Here is an 18,459-nt window from a genome sequence, read left to right as displayed (position 1 = left end):
CATTGTATATTAGCTTATCAAGTCTGTACAATTTATAGCATACATAAACTTTTAATTGTTATTATTTAATGTTAGGATGGATTTCCAAAAAAATAGCACTTCATGAGAAACACACTTAGATTTCTTCTCAAAATTTCCCTGTCTATCAGATTATGATTTTAGTGATTTTTTTTTTCCTAGAACAATAATTTTTCAGTTTAGATTTTCTATTATTATACCAAAGATTAAGTTAAATATTATTCTTGTTAAATTTGGCCTCAAGTATCCATTCCCTTTCCCCAAACATTGCATGGTGCAAGACCCAATTAAATATGTATATATATATTTATGTATATATATATATATATGTATACATATATATATATGTATACATATATATATATATAAATATATATGTATACATATATATATATATATATATGTATACATATATATATATACATACATATACATAAATACATATGCACACATATACATATATACATATATATATATATATATACATATATATATCCGAGTTCAAACCAGTTATCCAAACTGGAGTACCATCTCTGATTATGACAAAATTTTAGTCACATCTCTGAATCATAATCAGATACCCTTTTGAATTATACTGAAACTTTTAAGCTACAAAATTGCACAATGACTGAGGCCAACTGTCCTTGGTCAATCAGATCAGTTCATTGCGCACTCATTCCACCACTATGCTCAGCTGCACAACTCTCCTCAAAATGGTGATCCTAAGCCCATGAGTTTTCATGTTCCTTATATATAGATTGTTTCTTACAACAAAGTTCTATTGCTAAGAACCAAAACCAACATTCTTTACACAGCAACTAAAGGCTCTACACTTCTACCGCTTCGCAAAAACAACTAGGAACAACATCGACATGGAAGCAACAATCTTGAATCCTGAACTCTCCCAAAAGTTTTGTTTGTCGCTGCAACCGGCACAGTTTTGTCGCTTTGTAGCCAATTCATCTCTTAGTTCCTTTATTGCCTTGTCTCTTTTCTCTCCCATCTGTTATATAGAAGCAAGCTTCACGTCACGATACACAAGTGTAACAAGAGTTGAAAATGCTTCTAGCAGCAAAGAATTAAAAGCCAAAAACCAAATGATCCTCAAGAATATCTTATTAACATCTCAGTGAACCGAAACGAACCACAACTAATGATGCTACTTTGTGCAAAAATTCAAACATTAAACGGCATGATGATTGTGAGCTGTCCATTAATCCTCATGAGTTGGCTCAAAGAACCTAAGGCAAATACTGCAAAATATCATACTGTGGTATGATTAAGTAGAGGGTCAAGTATCATCAGCTGTTTCTGAAAGTGCACTTGTATGGTTATGAAACAGAAAGGTAGTAATTAACATCCAACATGAATCTATGTTGCAAATGGAAAAATAAAATGTAACCAACAAAATAGATGGAGACAAGTTAATTTGACTGGCTGAATACTAGTCTGAGACAAAATGACAAACTTCTTAACATTGAGAAAAACAAAATACCCTCTGAAGTTTCCGTATTTGGGACCGTGCTTCTTGAAGACAGAATTCAAGTTTCACTATCCTCTTTTTGAGCTCCTGCTCAGCTCTATGATATTTCTCTAGCTGCAATACATATAAACCAAACAAGCTAACGTATTAAATGCTGTCCAAACAAATAGCAAACAAGAGTTTCAAATCAAGGCAGTAAGACCAACCTGCGCTTCCAGTTTTTCGGTTTGTTGTTTCCAGTCTGCAGACAAGATCCTGATCTCATCCCTCAACCCGGCAATCTCTTCATCCTTTGCAGTCAGATGTTTATTGATATTCTCAAAGTTCTTCGGTGAAACTTCTGCCAATATCTTCCTAAGCTCACAATCCTTTTTCACTGCAGCTATTTCAACAGCATCCATTATCTCTTTCTCTATTCGGAAGACTTCATCCTTTAGCTGCCTTTGCGAGAGCTCTCTTGATTGGAGATCCTTCTGCAGAAGGTCTATTTGCTCCCCTAGTTTATTTACTCTCATTTCCTGTTTCTCTAGTAAATTATTTTTCTCATCTAGTAATCTTAACAAGTCCAAACATTGGGATTGAGCTGATTGAGCTGATGCAGCACTGGCATCTGCAGTCACGCGAGTAATTGATAGTTGAGATCTTAAATCATCCAACTCCTTCACGTACTGCATGCAAGGAGACAACGTTAGAGATATTTCCAGAAAATTAAAAAATGTTACGCAGAGCAAACTGATTGATAAGAAACGAGCAATATTTTGTATTAGAATACCATGGTGAAAGTTGCAAAGCTATAACTAAAACAAGGTTAACTAAACTGATACACCACCATGAAACTTGGTGGAATCTCCCAACCCTAGTGTCGGATTCTCCCATTGACAAAGGCGAAGTGATGGGAAAAAAATTCAACACCTGACAAGGATCACAACAGGGAAGCAAGTTGCTGATGTCGAGATGAGAGGAAGCACTAAACATAGATGCAAAAGATGAAGGAAGCAAGAGATGGATGTAGCAATCAAGCAAAGAGGGAAGAATGAAGACACTAACGTGGAAGTAAAGCCAACAATGGAGAGAGATATAAAAAGAAAGATGAAAAAATAGTAAGAAATTAGGTCAAGATGGAGAGCATGATGAAGAGAGAGTATATGAAAAATGAACAAAATCATCCTTAATATGCCTATTGAAGTGTGATAGTCAGTTGAAACTTGCACTGATTGGTCATTAAGAGATGAAAAATCCTTAATATGCTTCTTACAAAATATAAAAGAACAAACTCATCAACTTATGCTGGTGCAATCTATCACAGGTTATTTGCTTCCAAAGTCCAATGTTCCCAACCATCTAGATTATTCACATGTACACTAGAATCTATTTGAACCTCAATCACCATTAAATGTTTTTTTATAATACATTCTCTATATTGATAATATACATTGTAATTTAATGAATGTTATGCTATAATTTATATATAATATTAAATAGGTAAATATAGGGAGGGGTCCTTGGGGCCCAATAACCCCAAACCTAGTTCAAAACCCAACACAAAACTTCAAATGTGAATCCCCGTTTTGGATCCCTTAGCTTATTGAAATCAGATACAGATCTTAGATGGATCTAACTTGAATTTGACATTATAACACCTTCATGAGAATGATAGTTAAAAATTAAAACTTAGGGTGCTCTTTGTTTCTATGTTTGTTTTGGTTATAAATCTTTAGATTGGTTTCTGATAACACAGCCAAGCACCACTAATTGTCTGTGTTTCTATACTTGGATACAAACATGCATTACCAAATCCGAATCTATACAGCAATAACTCCATGGCTAAGTTATTTATTCAATTCTAGATCAAACATAAGTATTTCAGTTGTACTGATGTAAGTAATACTCACTGTTTATAGTAATTTATTATTAGTTGTAATAGTAAGATCATTGATATCTTGTGCATAGAATTTCCATTTCTGATAACTGCAAATCGATTTCTCATAGCATAACTCAGTTTGGTGGATCTTCCTTTAATGCCCAAAGCCCAAAGTATGTGAATATTGACCAAGGAATATCGATGCTTCTATAAGTAAACTGTCTTCTTAAGATATGTACCAAACTGAAAGAGGAATCGACAATGGGAAAATTTGCATTAGTTAAACAACACAAAAATTAACAAAAATATGGATTTATTTCATTTCACCTGATCAGCCCAAATAAATGAGAATAGGATTACTTTTGTTCTAAGAGGGGAGAATTCTAACTAGATAAAAGACTTTACTTTCATTCTGACATGGATCTGATCACTCTAATACCTGAAACAGGGGAGAATTATGCACGACTGTTGCTTACCGAAAAATAAAAAAGGTCCGAGTTTATAAGAAAAAATCAGCATCCACAGCTAGAGGAACGAGGGAAAAAAAAATACAGAAGCCAAGTAAAGAATTTAAAGCAAAATATTAAGAAAACCCAAGATTTGTACCTGATGGCTAGTAGACACAGATGATTTCAGCTTTTCATCCTTATCTTGTAGACATATTTGTAACTGGCCTATTTCTTCCTCCATGCTCTTTGCCTTCATTTCCGCTACCTGTCAACAGCACAACATTTCATTCTCTTCCAAGCAGCAGCACCAAACACTTCTATTCTTTACAACAAGACAATCAAAAAGCTACCTTTCTCGTGTGGGTTTCTTTTGTGAATGACTGTTCCTGCAAAGCCAACCGGCGCCGGACATCCTTCAGCTCTGCCGCCAATGAAACCACGTTCTTCTTAAAGCTCAACTTCTTCTCCGTCAGATCCTTCAGGAGTGGATCCAACTCCACAGACGACGAAGATGCCGTCACAGACTCTACTTTGTCCGTCGCTGACATCAGCAAATCCCCAATCTAGCTCGCAAAGAACAGAGTTCTAAAGCGGACGACCTTCACAGTATTTCCAGCTCTCCTCTGCAAGCCACAGGGGCCGCACATACATTCAGGCAACAAATGGATGCAGTTTGCCCTAATCTACTTCAAATTCAAAACGCTAGCGACATGACTTTTGGGCCCCTTGCAGAATTCAAAACGAAAACGAACTTCCGGCATTTAGATCGAAAGTGACATGCAAGAGACAAAGCCATAGCACTCACCATGAAATAGAAAACAAAGGAGCATTTTCTACAGAGGAAAAAAAATTCCTATTTTTCATCTGGACATCGCTGAAACCCTAGTCAAAATTACTACCGGTGGCGTTCCACGAAACCATTTCCCCAACAATAAGGAAACAAGAACCGATCTGCACCGACTCCTTACAAGCTACGAGGCGTGTCCGACCCACCTCTAACACAGAAATCACGGGGAGAGCGTTTTCTTACCTCTGTGGAATCAAACCCAAACCGCAAAACGCTGAGACTACGCCTCCAAAGCCGCGGGTTTCTCTCCAAAAGCTCCTCGCGTAAAGAACAGAACTTCGCCACACATTTCACTGCCGTCTTTCCCCAGTCAAAGACTCGATCTACGTATTGCGTGATTCCAGATCACCGCCAAATATTGATTTATCCACGAGAGCGAGACAGAGAGAAAGAGAGAGAGAGAGAGAGAGAGGTGTGTGGCAGCAAATGAGTAAAACCCTTCAGGAAAACTCGACCTTTGACCCCTTCTTCTTCTCCTCCTCCCTTCCCATCTCTCCCACGTCTCTGTCAACGTGCCCGTGAGGAGACGTACACATCACCGCATCGACACCAGCAGCGCCTCCTCCTCGGGTCCCGGAAGCTATATCGGGGAAGAAACCACAAAGGACGCGAACATCTTCTCGCAAAAACAAGGATTCAGCCTCGCTCTTTAAAGCGAAACGCTCAAAATCGATCCTTCCCTCTTCCTCCGCCTCGCGCAGCCCGGGGGACATTAATTGCGAGTCGCGGACCCCCGGGGGGTATGAACCGAGCAACCCCTGGCTCGGGTCCTCACAGGTACGGTACCTTCGGAAGCTGTGGTTCGGATTCGGTCAGCCGCGCGGCAAAATCCAAATTTGGACCGCCATCGGGAAGGACGACCGGCACGTGGCGGTTCGGCGACAGGTTTTGTCTCTTGCCCTCTTCGTTCGGGACTTGGAAAAGACGCATATGCCCTTATCTGCCCGTGTGGTGGAGACGTGTCTTTGGGCGGTGGTGTGAGATGGGGCGGGCAGCTATATAATATGATTCATGTGCATGATTGATTTGACTTGTGAAGCATTATACTGTTAATGAATTAGAATTATTAATTTCTGGCATTGCAATGATCAATACCCAAAAAGAAATACATTATTAATTCCAAGAATAACTTAGATGTGGCCATCATGTGAGAAGATTATGGCCGGATGCAGAGAGAAAGAGACTTGAAGGTAGAGAATCACATGAAGGAGAGCATTAGATAAGGGAAGCGTCGAGTGTCATTATATGCAGCTTATGAAGGTACACATAGCACTAATTTGTGGAAATAAGACACATTTTTATGTGTGTGTTTGATTTGGATACACATGTGAAAACAAGGACGACTACCATCAAGCCATGTCAATATTGGTGTCCTGTTTAATTAATATGTATATCGAACTATTTGAGGATATCATATAAATATTTAAGAATTTTTTTATTAAAAAAATTTCTATAAGACACTCTAATTTTTATTTTTCTCACCTGGTACCTTAATTTTTTTATATTTCTAGAAATATACATTCCTTTTCGTAATAATATTCGACTTCTGACTCATTGCATCGTATATAAGAACTCTTTATGTTGACATGATTGGGGTAATCGTCTTCTCAACTGCCTCCTTCATTATTTGTATCATGAATTAATAAAAACTAATCAATATTGATAATAAATTAATTTTTTTTTAAACATAAGTTTATATCCAATTATTTGGGATACATTGTGTATATATTATTTAAAATATTTAAGGAATTTTTATTAAAAACTCTTATTTTTTATTTTTATTTTTTTAGAAGATGCTCTAATTTTTATTTTTCTCATGTGATACCTTATTTTTTTATATTTCTAGAAATAGGCCTTGCTCTTAGTACTAATATTCGACTTAACGAGTCCTTTACGTTGGCATGATTGAGGCAATCGTCTTCTAAACGACCTCCTTTATTACTTGTATCATGAGCCAATAAAAACTAATCAATATTAATAATAAATTATTTTTTAAAAATCTAAGCTTTTAAATATTATATATATATATATATATATATATATATATATATATATATATATATTAAAGGAGTTAAGGTTATGATGATAAAAGACAACTATAATGATATTTACAATTTTTTTAGTTTTAAATGTGTCAACTATTTTAGCTAATAATTATTTTGATAAATTATTTTGAAATTTTGAAATCGAATTTGCCTTTATCACTTACCCATAATCATATTATATTTCTTTTATCATTTATACCATCATCGAGTGTGCTATAAAGTCAGAAAACACTCTAATATCTCGAGAACACAAGTATCGAACTCCAACGACAACAAAAAAAAAAGATATTTTAATCAGATCAATTATCATAATAAGAACAATGAAACATGCAATCTCCCAATCCATGAATAATTGTAGAGTTTTATTTTATTTATAATAGTAAATATTCAAATGAAAATTTTCAAGTTTCAATCAATCGAAAAAAAAAAAAACATATTCAAATGAGAAATTTAAAGATTGCATAAATAAATGAAAGGCCGAAAGGGAATCGACTTAAAATCGAGTCACGAAGTCCATCGTCTTCGTTTGAAGCTTTTCCCACCGTAGACATGGGAGGAAGCGGCGACGTGACGACGACGGCAACAACAACTAAGGGAGAGATCCAAATCCTCCTAGCGACTTCTCATTCACTTTGCATGGTGGCGTCTTAAATCATCTTGTTGTTTCTTTTTCTTTCTAATGCAATCGATGCTTTGACTTGTTGATCGACATATGATGCTTTCTCATGCAGTTGACAATACTCGATATCACATAAGAGGAGTGAGATAGCTATTGACTTCTCATTCGCTTTGCATGGTGACGTCTTAAATAATCTTTTTGTTTTTTTTTCTTTCTAACGTAATAAATGCTTTGACTTGTTGATCGACATATGATGCTTTCTCGTGCAGTCGACAATATTCCTCCAAATCACATAAGAGGAGTAAGATGAGCTATTGACTCCTCAGTCGCTCTGCATGGTGACGTCTTAAATAATATTTTTGTTTCTTCTTCTTTCTAACATAATAAATGGTTTGACTTGTTCATCGACATATGATGCTTTCTCATGCAGTCGACAATGTTCCTCCATATCACAAAAGAGGAGTAAGATGAGCTATTATAGGGTTTATTGGATTGCAAAGGCCGACAGTGTGACCACTGCTTCTTTCCTTCTTCCTGTGTACAAAGTCAAAGCCTAGGAGTCCAGTGGGCTTTGACCGAGGCTTCATCAGCCACATCACGAGCATCAGATTTGCCATAGTAATTAGAATCAGAACCCAATCGATTCCAGTTTCATTTTTGTAGATCCACCTATTTTAGTTTTCTTTCTTTTTTTTTTGTTTCAAAATATTCCTTTAATTATTTATTTATTAAAGGGTATATTTATGTTTTTTATTTTTATTTTTTTGTCGGTTCAAAACTAAACCACCGCTCTAGTTTGATTCAGAACCATCAAATCATTGACTTCGTGTCATTTTGATTGTTAGACTGGTCTAATTTAGATTTGAATCGAATCATAATAAAATTTAATCGATATAAGATAAGGAACTTAAGCTGAACCACCACGTTTTAGGAGTCCTTATAATTAAGTCAACCACATCTTTTCATGGACATTCATTTCAAGTCAATGCCAGCATGCACATAATTTAGATTGACCAAAATAAACCAAGTCAAAGAGAAATGTAACACGCAATATATATAACTCAAATTGTGATATATATATATATATATATATATATATATATATATATATATATATATATATATATAATTCGATTTATTTATTTTAAAGTAAAATTTAATCCACCTCTATCTTTATCATGTTCATTCTTATTATAGATTTTTCCTGTAATTAATTATTTTTAATATTTTATATTTTTTATACTCTCGAAAATTATATTAAGATCTACAAAAGTGAAACATTTAACTCATTGCTTTAACAAAACTCATCTTTCTCGATTTTTAATATATGAAATTATTTTTTTAACCCTATATAGAGATCTCAATATTTTACTTTCATAAATATAAAAATCTTAATATAATTTTTAAAAATATGAGAATAAAAAATACTAAAAGTAACTAATTATATGATTAATAATTTATAATTAACCGTCCTCTTTTTCTCTCTATCTCTCATATTCAATACATTTTTATTATTCGAATCAAAACCAATTACATAAAGCGATCAATTACACGCCTATCGCTATCATATCTCTACACCATTATGTTTCCTTGTTGTCACGTATCAAACTCTTCCATTATCTCCCTTAACAAAGCTAATGCAAACGCCATCCGCTAAGCCTAAAGGAGACCTTATTGCCTTACGCACTCCGTCGATCCACCTTCGACTCACCGAAAAAGGTCGTCCTAAGAACACCACTCGTCCCATGTTTGGATGCCTAAATCGATGTGACATATTTATTGCATGCCAATCCAACACGTCCCAATCCCACAACATCATAATAATACTTAATGGATGTTGGCCGGCTTTCGGGTTAATCTAATAGAGGAAAAGATGAACACGAAGGCTTCTACTTTTTCTTGGTATCACGTCAGAAGATGTCAAAGTTTAGCTAAGAAATCTCTCGACCTTCAGCTCTGTTGCAATTCTAGCCGTCGAAGAACGATGTGTGCTTAGTCACGCTGATGATGTAGAACATTGCAATTCTAGTCAATTAAGATCTCAAAGTGTCGTGTATGTGTTCTTATAATATTAGAAAGATCAACAACACCTTCTTTACGTTCATTTTCTTATTAGAACCGATTCGATTCTCAAGTTGTGACAATCTTCAAATGGTCAACTAAGTCGACTTAACTCAATGTTGTGGATCGATGATCAATTATGATATTAAAAGCATGAGAATTTGTTGGTGTGAACAACTTTAAATCGTGGCCTCGGGACCGACGCGGCTTGGTTCGGGTCCAGATGACGGGATCTTCCTGGGACGCTCCTCCCGACTACTGAGGTGGTCGATCACGATGTTCCGATTGGGACGGGGTCATCGTTTCCACCGGGAGAGAACCCCCACATGCTCCTTTGGTGGATGACCTCCGCCTTCACACCTGCACAAAGGTCGGGCCGGGGAGCTCGACCCGACCCCTCCGACGATCAAGTTAGTGGATGGTCCTAGGGGATTTCTTCCTTTTCTCCTCCCTTTTCCTTCGGAGTGCGAGAGTTTTTATAGTGAGAATTATCGTTGTCTGATGTGCTAGCCCGCAAGAAGTGGGACCGTACTTCTGGTAGCGTCTGACGTTGCCGTTGGCGTGGCGTGAGGGATCGAACCTGAACAGAGCATTAATGCGCCTTGGTAGGCGTTCCGGTCTACGTTGACCAGGTGCCTCGTCAAGTCAACAGAGACATGATGCGTCACTTGGTATAGTTGACGTCACGTGAGTCTTATCGTAATTATTTTACGAGTATTTTATTTTACGAGTGCATTGGATCGATTTCATGTTAGGACGGAATCGATTCGGACCACTTTGATCTCCACCGGTTTAGGAAACAAGTTGTGATGATTCCATTCACGTAGTTGCCTTAAGCCACCGAGATGTTGGTAGCATCTCTCAAAAGAGTCTTTCTCCTACTTATAATAAAGAAGACTATAATAAGTGTGATGTGTATATCTTATGCTTCTTTGTATCCACTAAACACAGGTGATCGATGGTATCATGGATTCTTCCTAAGATTCCTTTCATATGGATCCAACAAAAGGGAATAATCATCTCTTATAAATATTTATTTTAGATGTTTAAAATAAGGTACTTTTCTATAATATTTAAAATAATAATAATAATGATCGATATCGATATATATGATCTATTATTCGAACCGATAAGAATATTGATTGTTAGGTACACATCCAACATGGCTTTATTTAACCTCATCAAGAAAAATGAAAATGCCAAAAATAGTATTTTTGGAATGTCATGTCAATTATCTAACACATAATAAATGAGTGGTTATAGAAACAATTAGGATTGATAAAAAATGTGACACATACTTTGATGATATTGTGGGAATAGGAATCTTGAAGAACCACAAATCCTTTGTTGGAGGAAGACTTCGGTCTCTTTTGATGACAATATTCTTATTCATGGCAAATATGAGCCACAATATACTCTCTCACTGTCTCTCTCTCTCTCTCTCTACACATCAAACACATGTGTGGCTCATAAAAACTTGATGCTCCCACTTTCGACAAGCCAAATGAAACATGGAAATAACAAAATATTTATTTGAAGGCCTTGAAAATTTAAAAGGTGATGTAGTCACTTGTGGATATGATCCATTGGCTTTCTAAGAGATCACACCACATTATAATTACGAGAGGAATATGTGGTTTTAATTGTATGATTTGAATGAAATTTTGATTGTCCCTAGTAATATTAACAACGATGTTGATATTGATATGGTCTCCTATAAATCTTACGAGAATGTCAAATTTCGAGACAAGATATTATCGTACAAATTTTTTTTGATGTGATATCATGTCGAAACGTATACATCTAAATTATATGTTTTTTTTATAATAATTAACATGTAAGATGATGGATTTTATATAATTAATTATTATTTTAAAAAACTTCGATTTTTTTCCTAAATGTGTTGACTAGATCAACTTATAAAGATCCTTATCTTAGATCTCATTTTCATCATTTATCCTTTTAAAAAATAAAAAAATTATTTTATATTAAAAATTTTGATATCGACATATTTAGATGAATCTAATATTGTCCTAATGGAATAAGTTATATCTTTTTTTTTTATTATTATACTTCCAATCATATTCAACCAATATTTTTTGCTCCTACTTTGTTGAAATATAAAATAAAATAAATATATTTGAAAATATAAATAAATAATTATCTAATTTTTAATCATAATAAATGAATTAGTGCTAACAAAAGTAATTTTTTTTATTATGTTAAGTGGTGATTAACACTCTATCTATTTGATTGGATCGGACCGCACTGATGGCAGGAATTGCCACCTCATCATGTGGGGCCCGCCCGTCTCGACCAATTTGCGCGCGAGTAAAGGACACGTTTTCCTTCCGCGCACGCAGCGCCTCTCGTTGGCGTCCACGTCGTATTTGGACCACTATGAGAATACGATGTTACACAGGGAGGTAAATGAAAAAAATGCGCAACTCAAGCGGCACAAAGAACAACGAACACAGATGACTTGGCCATCACAACATGCGGGGCCCGAATGTCTCTCACCATTCTACGTGCGAGTAAATGCCACGTGTCACCTCCGTTGGTCAGCCTACCACGCATGTACCGTTAAGATAATATAACTTTGACAGGGAGGTGAATGCAAAAAAATGCAATCAACCGTATTCACTCGCGCGCGCACGCGCCGAACAATTCGCGGCCGATACACAACTATTTTGCTATTACTAAAAAGGCCCCTGAGAAGGTAAAATTACCAAAGAGGGGCCGATCTTTGTGATCCTCGTCGCTCTCCTCCTCTCCGCCACTGCTTATAATCCGCCCTCGCCCCTCTCCCTCCTCCTCCTCCTTCGTACTGCTCCCACCCTCGATGCCTTCGCTTTCGGGACCTCCGCCTCCCGCCTCTTCCTTTTGATGTTCTCGGCCATGGCGGTGAAAAAAGCGGCGGAGTCCTTCTCCAAGGCGATGGCCGACGAGGTGCAGCGCTGGGGAGGCATGAAGCAGACCGGGGTGAGCCTCCGCTACATGATGGAGTTTGGCGCCCGCCCCACCCAGAAGAACCTCCTCCTCTCCGCGCAGTTCCTCCACAAGGAGCTCCCCACGCGGATCGCCCGCCGGGCCATTGAGTTGGAGGCCCTGCCCTTCGGCTTGTCCGACGAACCCGCCGTCTTGAAGGTACTCCCCCGTTTCTCTTCATTGTGCTGCGGGAGCTGGATCCTGGTTTTTCTTATGTTCGGTTGGTCTCGCCATGTTAGTTCTGGCGATGGATGTGATTGCTGTGCTCGATTTTGATTCTCGTGCTACCTTTAGCTGATTGAGCTGGGAAATCGAGGAATAATACCTGTCGGGTATCGGGAATCCGACCTTTTCCTTTCTCCAAGATTGTAATCTTGTGTTGCGAAGTTGCACTAAATTAAGCAGAGACTTCGAGCTGATCCTCAATTTCGTGCTTTGTTTGGTATTTTGGTAGCCAGTTAGGCTCCCTCTGAATGGTATCGTTTACGTGATTTCCAAGCTATATGTGGGCATAATATATATGTGCAAGGATAGCATCTCTGTGCTCTCTGCTAATAGGTTCATGTTTACAGATTTGGAGAAATCACTGCATTGATTTGGGATGGATTCTCCAGTGATCCATGCACATTCTGTAGATTAATTAGCACCTATTTGCACTGTTGGAGAGTAACATAGCTTTAAGATTTTGGGCTTAAGAAAATTCTCCGCTGATTCTTCACAGTGTCTAGGTTTGGAGTTTTTATAATCGACTTATTCTTTTGCATGCTCCTGCTATTAATTTGATACAGAATGAGATTCTTCTCCAACGACGTCTGGTTGTCTTAAAGATGAAAGTTTCGGTTCATGTTGTGTCAATTCTATTCTTTTGCATACTACTTCGAGCGGTATTGTCGGGAAAACTACCCGGTGGAAGGTGAAGGACATAATCCTATGATTATCTTTTCCTTTGCCTAGATATGCACTGTTTAATTAACATGATGACAGATATTTCTTTAGTCTGAACCCTTGCTGAATTTTTAGCCACTTTTAGATTTCATTTAGGTATCCTTTCTGTTTGATGTAGTGCACTGCATATTTTTTGGCCTTTAATGCAATATTTCCATAGAATGACATCAGTTGTGGACGACAGATTCTTGATGGTTTCTCTGCTTTCCTTCTTGCCTCTTCTTTTTTCACATGGATTGCAAAATCTGCTATGGACAGTTTCTGCCTGTCATATTAAATACTGACATCTCCAGTGTCCTTTTTAGGTCAGAGACTGGTATCTGGATTCTTTTCGTGATCTTCGATCGTTTCCAGAAATCAAAGATACAAGTGATGAATTAGCTTTCACTCAAATGATTAAGATGATCAAGGTGAGGCATAACAACGTCGTACCGGCTATGGCTTTAGGTGTACAGCAGCTGAAGAGAGACATGAACCGCAAGGTCGTGCCGGAAGAACTCGAAGAGATTCATCAATTTCTTGACCGTTTTTACTTGTCAAGAATTGGGATCCGTATGCTTATAGGTCAGCAGAAATCTTGTTCTCAATTGCTTAAAGGCCTTTAAATTCCATTATGCTGTATGATCTACATGGAAACAGACACATGCATGATTTTCTTTTATTCTCTTTGGATGCATAAGAACTTCTGATTTGAGTGAAATTCAGGGCAGCATGTGGCTTTGCATGATCCTGATCCAGAACCAGGATGTATTGGTCAAATAAACACTGGACTTTCTCCAATGCTAGTGGCCCAAATTGCTAGTGAGGATGCCCGCAGTATTTGTTATCGGGAATATGGGAGCGCTCCTGAGGTTAACATATATGGCGATCCAAATTTCACCTTCCCGTGAGTGTTGCTTGTATATTTATTCACTATGTTAATTGCCATAGCTTGTAAAGCATTCTTTTCATAAGAAAAATATTAAAATGAATTTTTTAATGTTATTTCTTTGAAAATTCTGTAGTTTGTAAGGTTGCATGCTCATGTCAAGCTGTAGACATATTATTAAATACCGTTACCTTGCTGTTGACTAAGAATCCTCTCTTTTGTTTCTTGTCTTTCCTACCTGTCTTGAAGCTTCTCTTCCCTTGAAATTGCTTGCTGATGCATCTGCATATATAGATAGCGACAGACTTTGAATTGTCTATTGTATCTTTCCTACAAGCAAAAGCATCTGAAGTTGCTACTTGAGTTATTTTAATTTTCATATTAACAATTTTAAATGTTGCTATACAGTGTTATTTTTCTTTAAGAAGGTGGAAGTATGTTTATTCTCCTTATATGAATTTGAGACTATTCATGTAATGTTCACATTGGAATTGAACTTATGGTTATTACCTTCAAGTGAACTTATCCGATTCTTTCTTCTACTTCTGTTTCCTTTTAGGTATGTGCCATCACATTTGCATCTCATGGTCTTTGAGTTGGTAAAGAACTCTCTGCGTGCAGTTCAAGAACGTCACATGAATTCTGACAAGGAAGTCCCCCCTGTTAGAATTATTGTTGCTGATGGGATAGAGGATGTCACAATAAAGGTATGCCTTCAGCATTTGCTTACCTTTGCAATTATTGTTTGTTTCCTATTCAAACTTGGTAATCAGGGAACTGTTGGCATGAGAAGAGACTAGTTGAACAAATTTATCCATTGCTTATGATTGAATCAATCCTCATTGCTTTTGTATCATTTCCGTTTATCCGTTGTCTCATAAAACTGCTTGAATCTGATGCAGAAGAGTAGCTTCTGATCAGGCACTCAGAAAGATAGAAAATGGAAAGAAAATTGAGAAGAAACTGCTTTATTTGCATGCTATTTCTTGTGACAGGTTCAACAGAGCGATTTCATTGATTGCTCAGCGAAGTTCTTCAGCAATTCATTTTTTCTCTCTCAAAAGTATTAATAAGTTTTGCAAATCATCCTGATCCAGTTTCCTAAGACAGACAAAGAAAAGCAAACTAAAATAGAGAAATGGAGCAAGACCAAGCAGATTTATCTTACTTGCTTGGACAGTTTTTTCTGACTGATCATAACTCCATCAGAAGAAGAACATAAGCAATGTTCTTCCAGAAAATATGGTTTCACAAATTCTGGCTCACTGCCACATGAACTACCAGCTTTCTCTCCTACCAAAGAACTTTAAAGGGTCTCATAAGAACTAATACATACAATAACCTTCTACTACGATATGATCTGTTTTTGGCTATATGAAGATAAAGAAACATGCAAAACTCTTGCATAGATCTTTTTATTAACCTCCAATCTGGATATTATATAGAATTAAGATAATCATGCACCTAAAGTATGAAAAATTCTTTTTCAAATTTTGCAAATTGACCTCGACGTTTTACGTGAACTATATGTTTAATGGTTATAAATTCTGCATGTCTGGAGCAAGAAATATAGCAAGGGTTGTCTTCCCCCTCCTATATCTCCTCTTACTTGTTTACACCATCATGATTGCTCATGCATGTAGTATGCTTGTTGCCACATGTTCCTGTTATTCTTTTTCGAAGGGATTGCTCTATGTTCCTGAAGGTACATTCCAAATTCCAAAAATTTCAACCAATGTCGTCATCTAAGTATGCTGAACTTAAAGATTTGTTGTTTGAGCACTACAGTCATATGGATTTTGATCTATCATTATTTGTTCCAGATTTCAGATGAAGGGGGAGGAATACCGAGAAGTGGCCTTCCAAAGATTTTCACGTATCTCTATAGCACTGCAAAAGATCCACCAGATGAAAACTACAAAGGAGTCTCAAACGGTGTAACTATGGCTGGTTATGGTTTCGGGCTCCCAATTAGTCGTCTATATGCTCGTTATTTTGGTGGTGATTTGCAAATCATCTCTATGGAAGGATATGGTATGCCCGACTCTTTTTTCCCACTTGATTTCTGATGTTAAGGTCATTATCAATGTTTGAATTTCATCATGGCTATACCTGTGTTCTTACTCAGATTTTGTGTGGGGCATGGGCATATATCTTTATAGCATACATGTCGATTCATGTAAAACTATTAAATTTTTGTCAGACATCTAGCTTAATCAGATTTAGTGTTGCCTAGAAATTATTACTCGAGGTTAATATTAGTTACTCCACTATATCCTGTAGGCCATATATATATATATATATATAGAAAACATTGCAACAATCAGGTTTGCAGTGGGAGCCTGTTTGGAGCCCTCGAATTAAATGACTTGCATGATAAAGAAGAGTGAACTACAATTGAATATCAACTAAAAACCTAGTCTAGTCAATGCACAGTGAAGTGCCACATCTGCAAGCATACTACTGTACTAGTTACACCAATGGTTTGTGCCAAGAACAAATTTTATGAAATTTGTTTCTTTAAAATGGCTAATGGCTATGCACAATTTGCTAGGTTTGCTTCTTCGATGTCAAATCTTATGAATTATGCAATATTTTTTAACATTATCATCATATTTGACTTGGTTTCATTTGGTCCCCTGGACCAAAGTAGGGATGAGTCACTAGTGGAAATTATATAATTTGTCAACTTTGAATAATTAGAAATGGTGTATTGGAGCCTTCAGTTATCTTAGTGTGATTAATTATGTTTACAATTTTGCCCCCTCGACGATGCTTTTTCTCCCTTTTCTCCTTGTGACATTACTTGTGTGCCAATTGTTTCTAGCTATATGTCAAATAAGCCTCTAATTTTCGTTTTATGTTAATATTTTTACATTGAAGATGATCAAAAGCAGTTCATATCTTTCTCTATCAATTTTTATGGTCAACATGTTCATGCCACCGACTTGCTGCTCTTGAAGTAGCATCTATGCTGCTTGCTCTTTCTAGGAATACTACGAGTTCCCTTTTCGGGAGATAAGTCTTCAAGTAATTAAATTTAGACTTTGTTAAATCATCAAAACGACTTCCACAAATTCATCAATAGTAAAAACATCTTGGTAATGAATCAAAAGGGCCCTGATGACATGAAAAAGATCTATTATTGATACACATGAAATTGGCCATCCTTTTCATGGCTATGGCATGTTTTCACTGACAGATCTTTTTCTTTCAAAACATTATTTTCAGGCACCGATGCATACCTACATTTGTCTCGACTGGGAGACTCACAAGAACCACTGCCATAAGGTGAACAGCCTCTCCTCTTCTCTTCTGTTCATGCTTATTAAGAAGCTGCAGTTCTTGAATGGTGTAGCATGAATAAGATTATATCAGCTTTTTCCCATCGAACAAATCAGCATCATCCTCTTCTTAACTCACCGATCCTTATCGTCTACTTTACAGATGATTGCCGTATGATTTCCTCAGACCAGCTGTGCCACGGCAGGAAGAACAGTTGTAGATAAATATCCTCATCCTTGCTTAAGATTGGTTTTGATTTCTATTTTCCTCTCTTCGGATGATTGCCCACACGTAGAAGAGCTCTGGACATACATTTCATGATTGATTCAGCACGGGGAATCAGAAAATTGTGGCTGGGTTCATCTTTCAGGTTGTGCCTGTTTGCAAAATGACCCATCACCGGAGATGTTTTCCAGGTTTGCTACTTCCGATCTCATAGCACCCACCATAAGAGAGGATGCTGGAAGAATTCATCTTGATGAGCGGCTTTGTCAGCTGCGCTTCCTAACGGCTGTGTTACGATAACATTGATTTGAATTTGAATCACAAAAAATACTCTCTCTATTTTTATTTTATGAGTTAATATTTAAAAATAATATTATAATAAAAATAGTGAAAGCTGTTTTCTTAATAATATTTTATAATTATAAAAATACTTAATAACAAATAAAAATCAATGTTTATTTCAGATTTTTCAGAATTCAAACCGTGTGAGTCGGGTCGGTCCGTTTTCGTAATTACGATTTCCAAAGTTTGACTTCGTCAATGCATCAGTCTCCACAATAAATTTCCCAAGGAAGACTCGAATGTATTCATCAAATTTAGAGATTTATATTAACAAAATAAAAAATTATAATATATTTTTATTACATTTTATGAGCTACAAAGCTTTCGACATTATTGGCTGTTATATAAACAAAATATATCATTTAAATATATTTTATGATGTGATTGGTATGTGTGAATTGAAAGACCATTTCGAGTCTTCTA

The 18,459-nt window shown here is 36.6% G+C and overlaps 2 protein-coding genes across 3 annotated transcripts; one reads left to right on the top strand and one right to left on the bottom strand.

Moving 5' to 3' along the window:
• Positions 1-581: 581 nt before the first annotated feature.
• Positions 582-5,565, bottom strand: LOC135652670 (nuclear envelope-associated protein 2-like). Of its 2 annotated transcripts, none has more exons than XM_065173787.1 (6): positions 4,842-5,565; positions 4,162-4,434; positions 3,969-4,076; positions 1,708-2,169; positions 1,514-1,615; positions 582-1,021 (listed from the first exon to the last, which is right to left on the bottom strand). In XM_065173787.1, the coding sequence occupies exons 2-6, from the start codon at positions 4,357-4,359 to the stop codon at positions 854-856; spliced, it is 1,038 nt and encodes a 345-aa protein (XP_065029859.1). In that variant the 5' UTR covers positions 4,360-4,434; positions 4,842-5,565; the 3' UTR covers positions 582-853. The 2 variants fall into 2 exon arrangements, with proteins under 2 accessions (XP_065029859.1, XP_065029860.1); XM_065173788.1 differs by lacking the exon at positions 4,842-5,565 and adding an exon at positions 4,617-4,756.
• Positions 5,566-12,186: 6,621 nt separating this feature from the next.
• Positions 12,187-18,039, top strand: LOC103970414 (pyruvate dehydrogenase (acetyl-transferring) kinase, mitochondrial). Its single transcript, XM_009384183.3, has 7 exons — positions 12,187-12,530; positions 13,622-13,880; positions 14,022-14,202; positions 14,744-14,891; positions 16,008-16,218; positions 17,416-17,475; positions 17,632-18,039. Exons 1-6 carry the CDS (start codon positions 12,270-12,272, stop codon positions 17,472-17,474), a joined length of 1,119 nt encoding a protein of 372 aa, XP_009382458.2. The 5' UTR covers positions 12,187-12,269; the 3' UTR covers position 17,475; positions 17,632-18,039.
• The last annotated feature ends 420 nt before the right edge of the window (positions 18,040-18,459 follow it).

Source organism: Musa acuminata, chromosome BXJ3-11 (assembly GCF_036884655.1).
Source record: "Musa acuminata AAA Group cultivar baxijiao chromosome BXJ3-11, Cavendish_Baxijiao_AAA, whole genome shotgun sequence".
Classification (NCBI taxonomy): domain Eukaryota; kingdom Viridiplantae; phylum Streptophyta; class Magnoliopsida; order Zingiberales; family Musaceae; genus Musa; species Musa acuminata.
This window is presented reverse-complemented; position numbering and strand designations above follow the sequence as displayed.